Here is a 16714-nt window from a genome sequence, read left to right on the forward strand (position 1 = left end):
GTTGTTGCAAAGTGTTCTGTCAGTGGGTCTGTCTTACTGCTTTCAGATAGACACATCTGTCTCTGGTCCACCCAGTCTCAGCCAGGACAATACTACACTCGACCAGCTCTATCATTATGTTACTGTATATACTGTCATTCTGATATGAGTGATGATGGCCCCGGATAGTCATGTCCAAAACAGATCTTGACCAATAAAAGCCATGCCTGTATCTCAAGGTATCGTAGCCATACTTCTCTCTCTCTCTCTCTCTCTCTCTCTCTCTCTCTCTCTCTCTCTCTCTCTTTATATATATATATACACACACACATATATATATACTGGAAACTATTCCCAGAATGAATATGTCCTGAATTGATAAAAATAGCTAATCTCTTGGATAGAGGACAAGAGTGGGCGAGGAGATGTTTGGGGGGCTAACATTTTAAATGGTGTGTGATGCGATGTGGTTAGGAAAATAGATCTGAGATCATGCATTGTGGGATAGTGGAGCAGAAAGTCCCTGAAGGTTCTGGCTACCACAATGGCATGCTGGGAAGGATTGGAACGGGGGGGGGGGACTGCTTCCTCCCTAAACGTTGGTGTTGATGTCTGGGAGCTTTTGTAAGGAAATCCTTCTCTGTGACTGTTCCTTTGGGAGCAGGCGTTTTTCATGCTGTAGGAACAAGGAACACATTGCCTTCACACATCAGCCTTGTCCTGCCTAAAACCCTTTGTCTGATGACCTCTTCCAACCTTGCTATTCCCACCTGGCCAAAGAGCTTCCCTGAGTTTTAGAGGTTAATTCTCTGCAGGTCTGACTGTGAATAGAGAAGGGTATGTGGTTGAGTTGTTTAACACATGGGCATGGCTCGGCATGGCAGGGCAAGAAGGTGGGGTGAAATGTGACGGGTAGTATGACATTAGATCTTCAAAGGTAGAAATTCATATTTATGGTTTGGCAATAGCCAGAGTAACTTTATCTTGGGAAGAGTCATTTATTTTCAAAAGAGTACTGAAAGAGTAGCACTCCTCTTGGATTCCAGCGATATTTTCTTTGGTCAACTATTGGCATCCTTGCGAGACCCAAGTCCAGGTGGCTGTTGGGGTAGGATTTCCAAACCATCCGAATACAGAAATATCCTGCTGTGTCCCACTGGTGGGGCCATATTTGGGGTATATGTATCCACTCCCAGTCATTTTAAAGAAACCTCTGTATTGCTGATCCTGGCTGAATATTGTATCCAGCTATTCACTGTTTATACTGTATTTACTCAGACATTAACACATTTTAATGAACACCTGGTGATTGCCCTCAAGGCTTAGTTTGGAGATGTTATGGGCCAATGTTTCAACTAGCTATGTGCAAGGCCGTAGGTCTCCTCATTGACATGCAGTCTAATGTCTTATGTTATTTTAATTTTTACATTTACATTACATTTAAGTCATTTAGCAGACGCTCTTATCCAGAGCGACTTACAAATTGGTGAATTCACCTTCTGACATCCAGTGGAACAGCCACTTTACAATAGTGCATCTAAATCATTTAAGGGGGGGTGAGAAGGATTACTTTATCCTATCCTAGGTATTCCTTGAAGAGGTGGGGTTTCAGGTGTCTCCGGAAGGTGGTGATTGACTCCGCTGTCCTGGCGTCGTGAGGGAGTTTGTTCCACCATTGGGGGGCCAGAGCAGCGAACAGTTTTGACTGGGCTGAGCGGGAACTGTACTTCCTCAGTGGTAGGGAGGCGAGCAGGCCAGAGGTGGATGAACGCAGTGCCCTTGTTTGGGTGTAGGGCCTGATCAGAGCCTGGAGGTACTGCGGTGCCGTTCCCCTCACAGCTCCGTAGGCAAGCACCATGGTCTTGTAGCGGATGCGAGCTTCAACTGGAAGCCAGTGGAGAGAGCGGAGGAGCGGGGTGACGTGAGAGAACTTGGGAAGGTTGAACACCAGACGGGCTGCGGCGTTCTGGATGAGTTGTAGGGGTTTAATGGCACAGGCAGGGAGCCCAGCCAACAGCGAGTTGCAGTAATCCAGACGGGAGATGACAAGTGCCTGGATTAGGACTTGTGCCGCTTCCTGTGTGAGGCAGGGTCGTACTCTGCGGATGTTGTAGAGCATGAACCTACAGGAACGGGCCACCGCCTTGATGTTAGTTGAGAACGACAGTGTGTTGTCCAGGATCACGCCAAGGTTCTTAGCGCTCTGGGAGGAGGACACAATGGAGTTGTCAACCGTGATGGCGAGATCATGGAACGGGCAGTCCTTCCCCGGGAGGAAGAGCAGCTCCGTCTTGCCGAGGTTCAGCTTGAGGTGGTGATCCGTCATCCACACTGATATGTCTGCCAGACATGCAGAGATGCGATTCGCCACCTGGTCATCAGAAGGGGGAAAGGAGAAGATTAATTGTGTGTCGTCTGCATAGCAATGATAGGAGAGACCATGTGAGGTTATGACAGAGCCAAGTGACTTGGTGTATAGCGAGAATAGGAGAGGGCCTAGAACAGAGCCCTGGGGGACCCCAGTGGTGAGAGCGCGTGGCGAGGAGACAGATTCTCGCCACGCCACCTGGTAGGAGCGACCTGTCAGGTAGGACGCAATCCAAGCGTGGGCCGCGCCGGAGATGCCCAACTCGGAGAGGGTGGAGAGGAGGATCTGATGGTTCACAGTATCGAAGGCAGCCGATAGGTCTAGAAGGATGAGAGCAGAGGAGAGAGAGTTAGCTTTAGCAGTGCGGAGCGTCTCCGTGATACAGAGAAGGGCAGTCTCAGTTGAATGACTAGTCTTGAAACCTGACTGATTTGGATCAAGAAGGTCATTCTGAGAGAGATAGCGGGAGAGCTGGCCAAGGACGGCACGTTCAAGAGTTTTGGAGAGAAAAGAAAGAAGGGATACTGGTCTGTAGTTGTTGACATCGGAGGGGTCGAGTGTAGGTTTTTTCAGAAGGGGTGCAACTCTCGCTCTCTTGAAGACGGAAGGGACGTAGCCAGCGGTCAGGGATGAGTTGATGAGCGAGGTGAGGTAAGGGAGAAGGTCTCCGGAAATGGTCTGGAGAAGAGAGGAGGGGATAGGGTCAAGCGGGCAGGTTGTTGGGCGGCCGGCCGTCACAAGAAGCGAGATTTCATCTGGAGAGAGAGGGGAGAAAGAGGTCAGAGCACAGGGTAGGGCAGTGTGAGCAGAACCAGCGGTGTCGTTTGACTTAGCAAACGAGGATCGGATGTCGTCGACCTTCTTTTCAAAATGGTTGACGAAGTCATCTGCAGAGAGGGAGGAGGGGGGGGAGGAGGATTCAGGAGGGAGGAGAAGGTGGCAAAGAGCTTCCTAGGGTTAGAGGCAGATGCTTGGAATTTAGAGTGGTAGAAAGTGGCTTTAGCAGCAGAGACAGAGGAGGAAAATGTAGAGAGGAGGGAGTGAAAGGATGCCAGGTCCGCAGGGAGGCGAGTTTTCCTCCATTTCCGCTCGGCTGCCCGGAGCACTGTTCTGTGAGCTCGCAATGAGTCGTCGAGCCACGGAGCGGGAGGGGAGGACCGAGCCGGCCTGGAGGATAGGGGACATAGAGAGTCAAAGGATGCAGAAAGGGAAGAGAGGAGGGTTGAGGAGGCAGAATCAGGAGATAGGTTGGAGAAGGTATGAGCAGAGGGAAGAGATGATAGGATGGAAGAGGAGAGAGTAGCGGGGGAGAGAGAGCGAAGGTTGGGACGGCGCGATACCATCCGAGTAGGGGCAGTGTGGGAAGTGTTGGATGAGAGCGAGAGGGAAAAGGATACAAGGTAGTGGTCGGAGACTTGGAGGGGAGTTGCAATGAGGTTAGTGGAAGAACAGCATCTAGTAAAGATGAGGTCGAGCGTATTGCCTGCCTTGTGAGTAGGGGGGAAGGTGAGAGGGTGAGGTCAAAAGAGGAGAGGAGTGGAAAGAAGGAGGCAGAGAGGAATGAGTCAAAGGTAGACGTGGGGAGGTTAAAGTCGCCCAGGACTGTGAGAGGTGAGCCGTCCTCAGGAAAGGAGCTTATCAAGGCATCAAGCTCATTGATGAACTCTCCGAGGGAACCTGGAGGGCGATAAATGATAAGGATGTTAAGCTTGAAAGGGCTGGTAACTGTGACAGCATGGAATTCAAAGGAGGCGATAGACAGATGGGTAAGGGGAGAAAGAGAGAATGACCACTTGGGAGAGATGAGGATCCCGGTGCCACCACCCCGCTGACCAGAAGCTCTCGGGGTGTGCGAGAACACGTGGGCGGACGAAGAGAGAGCAGTAGGAGTAGCAGTGTTATCTGTGGTGATCCATGTTTCCGTCAGTGCCAAGAAGTCGAGGGACTGGAGGGAGGCATAGGCTGAGATGAACTCTGCCTTGTTGGCCGCAGATCGGCAGTTCCAGAGGCTACCGGAGACCTGGAACTCCACGTGGGTCGTGCGCGCTGGGACCACCAGATTAGGGTGGCCGCGGCCACGCGATGTGGAGCGTTTGTATGGTCTGTGTATGGTCTAATTTCTCTTTTTCTCTCTCTCTCCCCAGGGACCTCAGGAACAACCTCATCAGCACCATCATGCCTGGAGCCTTCCAAAGTTTATCTGAACTTCGGAAGCTGTAAGTGCATACAGAATCAGCTCTGTTTTCATTATATCTTGTGCACTGTAAACAGTCATATTACATATATAAAGAGTTGGTTTAGTTGCCAGTCTCTCTGCATGTCACAGTATTGAGTATTTTCGAAACCAGCACACAGTCATAACTTTTTCTGACACATAAAACTATATGTAAAAGTATATATCCTCAGTTTTAGCGTCCATCATAAAAGCCTGGCTGGCTCAGAAATGTGTTGTGGATGGCTGGGCTAAGTGTATGTGCTGGTCTGTGCTGATCTCAGTGGGGCCTGGGATGACATGCCTGGTGCTCTGCTCTGCCGCCATGGGAAACCTCAGGGCCACGCAGAGGCTCCTCACACGTCATTGGATGTGACAGGGAAGCAGTTTGCGGCCGCTTGTAGCTCACTCATTGTGTGTTTGGACAGTCGGCTTCGGTCCTCTGCCCTGCGCTGCGTGAATCTTTTCCCCTCCCTGTACTGCTTGTGTTTTCCCTGCAAGGTCTGGGGCTTTTCAAAACAAACAGGGAGAGATAAAGACACACTCTCGACAGCTCTCTGCTGGGTTGTGTCAGGGGGACAGTGGAAGAAGGCTCACTCTGACACTGTCCTTATACCATGCAGACACAGCATGCAGGGGCTGCAGAGTGCATTTGCTCCTTCTTTGGTGATATGGCTTTAGTAGAGGTTCTATGGTCTATATCGATAAGGAACATTCACAGGTCACGAGAGTATTGCAAAATTCCAATTCCTTATCCTGCTGTGTTACATGCTGGCTAGTTGTATGAATGGGAATTGTGAAAGATGTGCCTACTGGCCAAGAAAGCCACTTTGGATAAGACTTTGTTATTGTAAACAAATACAATGTGCTGGAGAAGCCAGTTGTTCCCAATGAGATCACAAAAACAACATGCAGAGTGTCAAGATTAGGGTTGCAAATGTATCAGTAATTTACCAAAGTTACCGGAATCTTAAGTAATTTTGGATATTTATTTAAAAAAATATTAATATATAGTATTCATTTTTTATACAGTACCAGTCCAAAGTTTGGACACATCTACTCATTTAAGGGTTTTTCTTTATTTTTACTATTTGCTACATTGTAGAATAAAGTGAAGATGTCAAACCTATGAAATATGGAATAATGTAGTAACCAATAAAGTGTTAAAAAAATACATTTTATATTTGAGATTCTTCAAAGTAGCCACCCCTTGCCTTGATGACATCTTTGCACACTCTCAACCAGCTTCATGAGGAATGCTTTTCCAACAGTCTTGAAGGAATTCCCACGTATGCTGAGCACTTGTTGGCTACTTTTCCTTCACTCTGCGGTCCAACTCATCCCAAAGCGTCTCAATTGGGTTGAGGTTGGGTGATTGTGGAGGCCATGTCATCTGATGCAGCACTCCATCACTCTCCTTCTTGGTCAAATAGCCCTTACACAGCCTGGAGAGTGTGTTTTGGGTCATTGTCCTGTAGAAAGCGCAAACCAGATGGGATGACGTATCACTGCAGAATGATGTGGTAGCCGTGCTGGTTAAGTGTGCCATAAATTCTAAATAAATCACTGAAAGTGTCACTAGCAAAGCACCCCCACACCATCACACCTCATCCTCCATACTTCCAAAGGACAGATTTCCACCGGTCTGTCATTTCTCTTTGCTTATTTGAGCTGTTCTTGCCATAATATGGACTTGTTTTTTTTTACCAAATAGGGATATCTTTTGTATACCCCCCAGAAATACACACAAATCAACTTTTAACAAGGCACACCTGTTCATTGAAATGCGTTCAAAGGTGACTACCTCATGAAGCTGATTGAGAGAATGCCAAGTGTGCAACGTTGTCATCAAGGACACGGGTGGCTACTTTGAAGAATCTCAAGTAAAAAATATATTTTGATTTGTTTAACACTTTATTGGTTACTACATGATTCCATATTTGTTATTTCATAGTGTTGATGTCTTCACTATTATTCTACAATGTAGAAAATAGTAAAAATAAAGAAAACCCTTTAAATGAGCAGGTTTGTCCAAACCTGCTGACTAGTACTCTATCTGTGTCCATGTTGTCCATGAGTTTCTAGTAGATAGACCATATGGTTTAATAGAAAATAGCCTAATTAATGAAAAAAAGTACCTAACGTGCAATGGCATTATTTCCATTTAACTCTTTAACTCTTTTTTCACAACTGCCATCAGTTTGACAACATATACATATGGACACAGAAAAATGTAATAAAAAAATAAATGAAGGATATTTTATGCTGTAACCCTCATTTAAACACCAATGGAATTCATTAAGTTGAGGGTTTTAAGGCTTTGTCATTCTATTTTGTATTTAAAAAATGACCATTATTCACCGCTGTGCCCTCACTGTCCTTGTTATCTCTCCTAGCGACCTGTCCAACAACCGCATTGGCTGCTTGACTCCAGACATGTTCCAGGGACTCACCCAACTCACTAAACTGTAAGCAGGCTAAATAACTGACCATAAAGCAACACATTCTAGTGTAGTATTGTGGGTACGTAGTACAGTGATAGTGATTAAACATCTGTCTGGTTTCTCCTGTTAGGAACCTCTCTGGGAACATCTTATCTTCCTTGGACCCAGGGGTCTTCAAGGTGCTCCCCTATCTTAAACTTGTGTGAGTTCCTTGCTCCTCACTGCCATCCCCTTTTTCACAGTTTGCTCCAGACAGATGTTTGTATAATCTTCGGAAGCGATATAAATGCAATCTTGGCAATCTGATCACATGTTTCTCCCTATAGGCGTAGTTTAAGCAATGGACAGCCTTTTGTCACATCTGACATGTTGATCCTATAATGGACCACCAGAGAATAGATCTGAGCTGTTGGGCAACATGCCGTTAGAGGGAAAGTGCTCCCGCTCCTCAGTGTAATCTCCCCTGATGAATGCTGTTGTAAAACTCCCTGCTTTTTCTCACCAGGAACTTTAACTCTGACTTTCTGTCATGTGACTGTGGGCTGCGCTGGGTGCCGGGTTACTTTCGCACCAGGACAGCCCGGCTGGGGGACGAGACAATCTGTGCTTATCCCAGGAACCTCCATGGAAAGCCCCTGCGTGGACTGAGCGAAAGTCAGCTGAGCTGTGGTGAGTGTCTGACAGGAAATGGAATGCATATGAATGCGGTGGTTCACCACTATCACCCCTCAAATAGTATGAAAACTTCACTATATGAATGACAGAGTCATTGTTTTCTCATGGTAATATTGTGAGATGAGGTAAGTGTTTGTAAAAAGTAATAAGCTGTGAGTGAGCAAGTGGAAACATGTAAGAAGTGCAATAAAAATGCAAAATACCAATGTTCTGCTGTCTCCAATAACGTGTTTTCTATTGTATTTCCTCTTCCACTCAGTAGTCTGTCTTTCCAAGTGCACCAGTTAGCTGTGTTGTGCCTCCTCTGTGGTCGGCCTTTATGATTTGGGGCTGTCTGCATCCAATATTCCTAAAAAAGCAGGCTCATAATGGCTTCATCTGAAATATTTAGCTGAGGTTGTGTAATGAAAGAGCAGCAGAAGTAACCCAGAGTGATTTGTTATGGTCTCATCTGCCTTCCCTTCTCCTGGCTGTGCTGTGTGTTCCTCTCCTCACTCAGATGGGCCTCTGGAGCTGCACACCCTGTCTCTCCTACCCTCCCAGCGCCAGGTGGTCTTCAAGGGGGACCGGCTGCCCTTCCACTGCACCGCCGCCCTGGTGGACAAAATCACGGCGCTGCACTGGCACCACAACGGCCAGCTGGTGACCTCTGACCCTGAGCAGGGCGTCAGTCTAGAGACTAGCGTGGTGCATGACTGCACCTTCATCACCAGGTAATGTTACAGTACTGAGGGGTCCGTTGGTATATCTGTCGATCCCAGCACTTTTTTCTTACCTTTCATTGCACTCCTCAATTGTCATATTTTCATGTTTTTATCATAAAGTTAAATATGTTTTTGATTTAGTAATGGTTTATGAGGCCAGTGTTTGGTTCTCATGAATTGATGAAAAAAAACTGTTTGCTTAGTTTCTGCTGATAGGACATGAGGTGTAGTGTGCTGTCTGGGTATGTGTGATGGCAGTGCCTGATGTACTGTCTCCTCGGTTGCAGTGAGCTCATCTTGTCCAACGTGCATGTTGAGGCCAGTGGAGAGTGGAAGTGTGTGGTGGCCACTGGGCGGGGCAACACCTCCCGCAGCGTGGAAATCGTGGTGCTGGAGAACAGCGCCTCCTTCTGTCCGGAGGAAAGAGTCACTAACAACCGGGGAGAGTTCAAGTAAATAATTCCCTTCTCCAGAAAATAAATCCACAATAATAACAGTCCTTCTGATTAAAACATGCTGCATCCTCCTCCCTTGGTGTTTTTTTCTAGGTGGCCCAGAACCCTGGCAGGTATCACCTCCTACCAGTACTGTCTGCAGCTGCGCTACCCCTCCCTGTCCATGGGGGGTACTGTGGAGCAGAAGCAGGCATCACGATACTGTGACCGCTCAGGGAGCTGGGAGGAGGGAGACTACGACAACTGTCTCTACACCAACGACATCACACGGGTCCTACACACCTTCATCCTGGTCAGTACCAGGGGTGTGCTTGGGCTGTCGCAAGTTCATTTTGCCCAGTAACTATGAAATCAACATATGATACATATATTATGGTAGTAATATTTAAATAGTTGTTGCCTGAAAGGTAAATGTGTCAAAGTAACAAAACATTTGAGTTATTTGCTTTAAAATAATCATACTTCTCTCTTTTTCCAGATGCCCATCAATACCTCTAATGCAGTCACTCTGGCACGTCAGGTGCGCACGTACACCGTGGATGCATCCAGTTTCACTGACACTATGGACGTGATGTATGTGGCCCAGATGATGGAGAAATTCATGGAATATGTCCGACCACTGCGAGAGGTGGGACAATGAGATCTTTAATCGCTCAATGCATGTTTTTTAGTTTTTATTTTGTATCTGCGTTGTCTTTAATTGGAAAGAGTTGATAGGGACTTTTTGACTTGAATATTCATGATATATTCATTACCTTATGTCCATGATTAAGTTTCTTTCTGCCCCCTGTGTTTATGTAAATGCCTGTTTTTCTGCTTGCTTTTTCACGTCTTTACCTGTGTGTATGTATGTGTCAGCTGTCAGAGATGCTGGTGGATATGGGCAGTAACCTAATGCAGGTGGATAATCAGATCCTGGCCCATGCCCAGAGAGAGAAGAAAGCCTGCAGCTCCATAGTCCACTCTCTGGAGACTCTGGCCTGGCCCCAGCTCCACAGCCATGCCCAGGACCTCTCCACGGTACAACAACCTGCATTCCAACATGTTTTAAGGTTCTATATTATTTTTTATCTAACAGTCCTAAATGTAATCAACGTTGTTAACCCCCTTTAGCTCTCCAGGAACATTGTAATGGAAGCCCATCTTATCCGTCCGGCCCACTTCACTGGGATGAGCTGCACAGCTTACCAACGCCGGGAGACCTTGTTAGGCAACCTGGGCATGGAGGGGGCAGAGCCCACCCACGAACAGCAGCTCCGCTTCCGCTGCACCACTGGCACCCACAACACCTCCATAAACAACTTCCCCATGAAGGTAAGCACTGTCTCTGTCTCCCTCACCCAGACCTGAACCCAACCTTACCCACAAACAGGACTGTAGTTGTGTGTCTGTGGTACAATGGCAGACAGTGCATACGGTTGTCATTAGAGGGAACACACCTCAGAGCTTGACCTACTGGAGATGGTATGGATCTGCATTTAGCACAGTCATTTAGCACAGTCATTTAGCACAGTCAACAGCTGACATGAAAGAGGGAGAAAATCCTGAGGTTTTACATTTTGTCGTTTGGTGTTTGAAATTTCTGTTTCGTATTCCCTTGGGTTAACAGAGTCAAATATAGGTGAAAGTAGGACAGTAAAGAATGAATGGTATGATTCTCTCTCTCCCTCTCTCTCTCTCTCTGTCTCTCTCTCTCTGTCTCTCTCTCTCTTTCTATGTTTCTCCCTCCCTCTAGAATGCTGTAGCCCTCGCGTCTGTGGTTCTCCCTGCCTCTCTGTTCCCCCCGGACGCCCCGTCAGACTGTAAGCTTCAGTTTGTGGCGTTCCGTACAGGGAGGTTCTTCCCTTTCTCAGGGAACTTCAGTGGTCCTGGAGAGAACGCCCGCAGACGCAGTGTCAACAGCCCTGTCATCTACGTAGGCTTAGGTGAGGGAGCTGCTATAACACTTTTATTACACAATTCAACAAATTTACAGAGATGGGTCAAACCTGGTTATTTTAATACAATTACAAAATACAAATGTATGCGCTGGTGACAGTGATAGTGATGGTCATCTCCTCCTTTGTGTGGCAGACGGGTGCAGTATGTGGAACCACTCGGAGCCCATCTTGGTGTCCCTGCGCCACTCAATCCCGGGAAGTGACCCAGTGGCGGCCCACTGGAGCCTGCAGGCCCTGCAGCAGCAGCAGGGGGGATGGAGCCAGGAGGGCTGCCTCCTGGCCCACACTGACTCTGCCACCTCGACCCTGCATTGCTCTGTACTCAGCAACTACGCCGTGCTGCAGGTAGGGCGGGAGCACGTCCTAGGATCACTCACTTATTCCCAGAGACACATGGTGGATGTAATGTAATGATGACTCTGCACAACACGCACTGCACAACACGTCAATTCCTGTTGGATGTGGAATGAGGGAAAGCTCAGTTTGTTGTTTTGGAAAGTTCTGAAAGTCTATTGAAAAAGTTTGGTTACTAGCTAGCTACCTTTTGAGTTTGGATCCTGTGATCCTGCTGAACAAGGCTGGGTCTGAGGAGCTGCTTGGCGTAGCAGATAGCCTAGCTGTTAGCTAGCTGCCTATAGGGCGAGTGGGGTTTTCTTGAGGGCTTGAGTGTAGCCTGCGATGTGGATAGCATTGTGGCTGGGACCGTGGATTGTCCCGGGCTTGTGGCTGTCTAGATCCCTGCTGTTTGTTGTTGTACTGTCGCCAGACGCTCTGGACTGGGTACTGTCGCCGGACGCTCTGGACTGGGTACTGTCGCCGGATGCTCTGGACTGGCTACTGTCGCCGGACGCTCTGGACTGGGTACTGTCACCGGACTCTCTGGACTGGCTACTGTCGCCGGACGCTCTGGACTGGGTACTGTCACCGGACTCTCTGGACTGGCTACTGTCGCCGGACGCTCTGGACTGGGTACTGTCACCGGACTCTCTGGACTGGCTACTGTCGCCGGACGCTCTGGACTGGGTACTGTCACCGGACTCTCTGGACTGGCTACTGTCGCCGGACTCTCTGGACTGGCTACTGTCGCCGGACGCTCTGGACTGGGTACTGTCGCCGGACGCTCTGGACTGGGTACTGTCGCCGGACGCTCTGGACTGGGTACTGTCGCCGGACGCTCTGGACTGGCTACTGTCGCCGGATGCTCTGGACTGGCGAGGCGCATTGTAGGCATGGTGCGTGGTGCCAGAACTGGTGGTACCGGGCTGGGGACACACACCTCAGGGCGAGTACGGGGAGGGGGAAGAGGATATACTGGGCTCTGGAGGTGCACAGGAAGCCTGGTGCGTGGTGTTGGCACTGGTGGTACTGGGCTGGTGACACACACCTCAGGGCGAGTGCGGGGAGCAGGCACAGGACGTACTGGACTGTGGAGGCGTACTGGAGGTCTGGAGTGTAGAGCTGACACAACCCGTCTTGGCTGGATGTTCATTTTCGCCCTGGAACAGGACGCACTGGGCTGTGCAGACTCACCAGAGACACAGTACGCAGAGACGGCGCAGGATATCCTGGTCCAAGGAGGTACACTGGAGACCAGGAGCGCTGAGCCGGCACCCTCCTTCCTGGCTGGATGCCCATTCTAGCCCGGCCAATGCGAGCAGCTGGAATAGAACGCACCGTGCGCATCTCTGCATAACACGGTGCCTGACCAGTTACACGCTCCCCACGGTAAGCACGAGGAGTTGGCTCAGGTCTCCTACCTGACTCAGCCAATCTCCTCGTGTGCCCTCCCCCCCGCCCCCCCAAAAATCTTGGGGCTGCCTCTCTGGCTTCCGTGCTAGCCGTGTACCCTTATATTGTTGCCGTTCCTCCATTCTCCTGTATCCCTCCTCGCACTGTTCCATTGAATCCCAGGCGGGCTCTGGCACTCTCCCTGGATCGATCGACCACCTCTCTATCTCCTCCCAGGTTGTCACCCACTCATCCTTCTGCCGGGTCCATTTTCCACCAAGCGCGGTTCCTCCCTTTCACTCTGCTTGGTCCTGGTTTGGTGGGTTATTCTGTCATGTTCATCGAATAGAGGAGACCAAGGCGCAGCGTGATGAGAATATATTCTCCTTTAATTAACGAAGAACACTTAACAAACTATACAAAACAACAAAATTAACGTTAAGGTATGAACACCGAGTGCTGACACAGGCAACTATACATAGACAATAACCCATGAAATACCCATGAAATACCCAAGTAATATTGCTACATAAATATGGTCCCCAATCAGAGAGAATGATAAACAGCGGCCTCTGATTGAGAACCAATCTTGGCAACCATAGACATAAAAACACCTAGAACAGGACCAACCCCATAAACATACAAAACTCTAGACAGGGAGAAACACATATATCACCCTCGTCACACCCTGACCTAACCAAAATAATAAAGAAAACAAAGAATACTAAAGTCAGGGCGTGACATCTGGAACAAAATCATCCACATGTATTGATCACATTTTTACTGATGCTGTTGTACTTTGTTCTTTTTAATTTAAAAAAATCATCTTTATTCACCTTTAACAAGGTCGGCTAATTGAGAACAAGTTTTCATTTACAACTGCGACCTCGCCAAGATAAAGCAAAGCAGTGCGACACAAACAACAACACAGAGTTACACATGGAATAAACAAGCGTACAGTCAATAACACAATAGAAAAAAAGAAAGTCTATATACAGTGTGTGCAAATGGCGTGAGGAGGTTAGGCAATAAATAGGCCATAGTAGCAAAGTAATTACAGTTTAGCAAATTAACACAGGAGAGATAGATGTATAGATGATTATGTGCAAGTAGAAATACTGGTGTGCAAAAGAGCAGAAAAGTAAATAAAAACAATATGGGGATGAGGTAAGTAGATTGGATGGGCTATTTACAGATGGGTTATGTACTGCTGCAGCGATTGGTTAGCTGCTCAGAAAGCTGATGTTTAAAGTTAGTGAAGGAAATATAAGGCTCCAAGCTTTTTGCAATTCGTTCCAGTTATTGGCAGCAGAGAAATGGAAGGATAGGTGGCCAAAGAGGTGTTGGCTTTGGGGATGACCAGTGAGATATACCTGCTGGAGTGCATGCTACGGATGGGTGTTATCATGACCAGTGAGCTAAGAGAAGGCATAGCTTTACCTAGCATAGACTTATAGATGACCTGGAGCCAGTGGGTCTGGAATAGGTAGCGAGGGCCAGCCGACTAGAGCATACATACAGGTCGCAGTGGTGGGTGGTATATGGGGCTTTGGTGACTAAACGGATGGCACTGTGATAGACTGCATCCTGTTTTCTGAGTAGAGTGTTGGAGGCTATTTTGTAAATGACATCGCCGAAGTCGAGAATCAGTAGGATAGTCAGTTTTACGAGGGTATATTTAGAGGTGTGAGTAAAGGAGGCTTTGTTGCGAAATAGGAAGCCGATTCTAGATTTTATTTTGCATTGGAGATGTTTAATATGAGTCTGGAAGGAGAGTTTACAGTCTAGCAAGACATTTGTATTTGTAGTTGTCCACATATTCTAAGTCAGAACCGTCCAGAGTAATGATTCTAGTCGGGCGGGCGGGTGCGGGCAGCGAACGGTTGAAAAGCATGCATTTAGTTTTACTAGCGTTTAAAGGCATTTGGAAGCCATGGAAGGAGTGTTGTATGGTATTGAAGCTCGTTTGGAGGTTTGTTAACACAGTGTCCAAAGAAGGGCCAGATGTATACAGAATGGTGTCGTCTGCGTAGAGGTGGATCAGGGTATCACCCGCAAAAAGAGCGACATCGTTGATATATACAGAGAATTGAGTCGGCCCGAGAATTGAACACTGTGGTACCCCCATAGAGACTGCCAGAGGTCCAGACATCAGGCCCTCCAATTTGACACACTGAACTCTGTCTGAGAAGTAGTTAGTGAATCAGGTGAGGCAGTCATTTGAGAAGCCAAGGCTGTTGAGTCTACCAATCAGAATGCTGTGATTGAGTCGAAAGCCTTGGCCGGGTTGATGAAGACGGTTGCACAGTACTGTCATTTATCAATGGCGGTTATTATATCGTTTAGTACCTTGAGCGTGGCTGAGGTGCACCCGAAACCACCCGAGACCAGCTCGGAAACAGGATTGCCCAGCAGAGAAGGTACGGAATTCGAAATGGTCAGTGATCTGTTTATTAACTTGGCTTTCGAAAGACTTTAGAAAGGCAGGGCAGGATGGATATAGATCTATAACAGTTTGGGTCTAGAGTGTCACCCCCTTTGAAGAGGGGGATGACTGCGGCAGCTTTCTAATCTTTAGGGATCTCAGGCAATACGAAAGAGAGGTTGAACAGACCTAATTTTAGAAAGAGAGGGTCCAGGTTGTCTAGTCCAGCTGATTTGTACGGGTCCTGGTTTTCCAGCTCTTTCTGAACATCTGCTATCTGGATTTGGGTGAAGGAGAAGCTAGGGAGGCTTGAACAAGTAGCTGCGTGGGGTGCGCAGCTGTTGGCCGGGGTTGGGGTCGTCAGGAGGAAAGCATGGCCAACCGTAGAGAAATTATTACTGAAATTCTCGATTATCATGGATTTATTGGTGGTGACAGTGTTACCTAGTCTTAGTGCATTGGGCAGCTAGGAGGAGGTGATCTTATTCTCCATGGACTTTATAGTGTCCCAAAACGTTTTGGAGTTAGGATGCAAATATCTGTTTGAAAAAGCTAGCCTTTGCTTTCCTGACTGACTGTGTGTATTGGTTACTGACTTCCCTGAAAAGTTGCATATCGCGGGGACTATTCAATGCTAGTGCAGTCCGCCACAGGATGTTTTTGTGCTGGTCAAGGACAGTCAGGTCTGGAGTGAAGCAAGAGCTATATCTGTTCTTAGTTCTACATTTTTGGAAAGATGGTAAGGAAATTACTTTTAAAGAATGACCAGGCATCCTCAACTGACGGGATGAGGTCAATATCCTTCCAGGATACCCGGGCCAGTTCGGTAAGAATGGCCTGCTTACAGAAGGTGTTTTAGGGAGCCTCTGACAGTGATGAGGGGTGGTCGTTTGACCGCGGACCCAGGCAATAAAAAAATCTTTATTTAACTAGGCAAGTCAGTTAAGAACAAATTCTTATTTTCAATGACGGCCTAGGAACAGTGGCCTTTTTCAGGGGCAGAATGACAGATTTGTACCTTGTCAGCTCGAGGATTTGAACTTGCAACCTTTCGGTTACTAGCCCAATGCTCAACCACTATGCTCCCCTGCCGCCCCAATGAGGCAATGATCGCTGAGATCCTGATTGAAAACAGCAGCGGTGTATTTGGAGGGCAAGTTGGTCAGGATAATATCTATGAGGGTGCCCATGGTTATGGATTTAGGGTTGTACCTGGTGGGTTCGTTGATAATTTGTGTGAGATTGAGGGCATCTAGCTTAGATTGTAGGACTGTCGGGGTCTTAAGCATATCCCAGTTTGGGTCACCTAACAAAACAAACTCTGAAGATAGATGGGGGGCAATCAATTCACATATGGTGTCCAGAGCACAGCTGGGAGCTGAAGGGGGTCTACAACAGGTGGCAACAGTGAGAGACCTATTTCTAGAGAATTAAAGTTTTAAAATAAGAAGCTCAAATTGTTTGGGCATAGACCTGGAAAGTATGACAGAACTTTGCAGGCTATCTCTGCAGTTTATTACAACTCCTCCCCCTTTGACAGTTCTATCTTGACGGAAAATGTTGTAGTTGGGGATGGAAATCTCTGTTTTTGGTGGCCTTCCTAAGCCAGGATTCAGACACGGCATGGACATCAGGGTTGGTGGAGTGTGCTAAAGCAGTGAATAAAACAAACTTAGGGAAAGCTGTATCGGTACCCATTGGATGCAGTGATCACAATATAGTGTCTATTTCCAGGAAAGCCAAAGTTTCAAAGGCTGGGCCTAAAATAGCGTATAAGAGATTGT

General features: G+C 47.7%; 1 protein-coding gene across 1 annotated transcript in view; it reads left to right on the plus strand.

Moving 5' to 3' along the window:
* adgra2 (adhesion G protein-coupled receptor A2) overlaps positions 1-16714 on the plus strand; it is a 54978-nt gene that overhangs the window by 31063 nt on the left and 7201 nt on the right. The window contains exons 4-15 of the mRNA XM_064937320.1: positions 4492-4563; positions 6956-7027; positions 7134-7205; positions 7509-7672; positions 8178-8391; positions 8670-8834; positions 8931-9129; positions 9316-9465; positions 9696-9857; positions 9951-10151; positions 10573-10762; positions 10911-11122. Of these exons, the coding sequence (XP_064793392.1) occupies positions 4492-4563; positions 6956-7027; positions 7134-7205; positions 7509-7672; positions 8178-8391; positions 8670-8834; positions 8931-9129; positions 9316-9465; positions 9696-9857; positions 9951-10151; positions 10573-10762; positions 10911-11122 (1873 nt within the window). The remainder of the gene's footprint in view (positions 1-4491; positions 4564-6955; positions 7028-7133; positions 7206-7508; positions 7673-8177; positions 8392-8669; positions 8835-8930; positions 9130-9315; positions 9466-9695; positions 9858-9950; positions 10152-10572; positions 10763-10910; positions 11123-16714) is intronic.

This window comes from Oncorhynchus masou, chromosome 25 (genome assembly GCF_036934945.1).
Source record: "Oncorhynchus masou masou isolate Uvic2021 chromosome 25, UVic_Omas_1.1, whole genome shotgun sequence".
Lineage (NCBI taxonomy): Eukaryota > Metazoa > Chordata > Actinopteri > Salmoniformes > Salmonidae > Oncorhynchus > Oncorhynchus masou.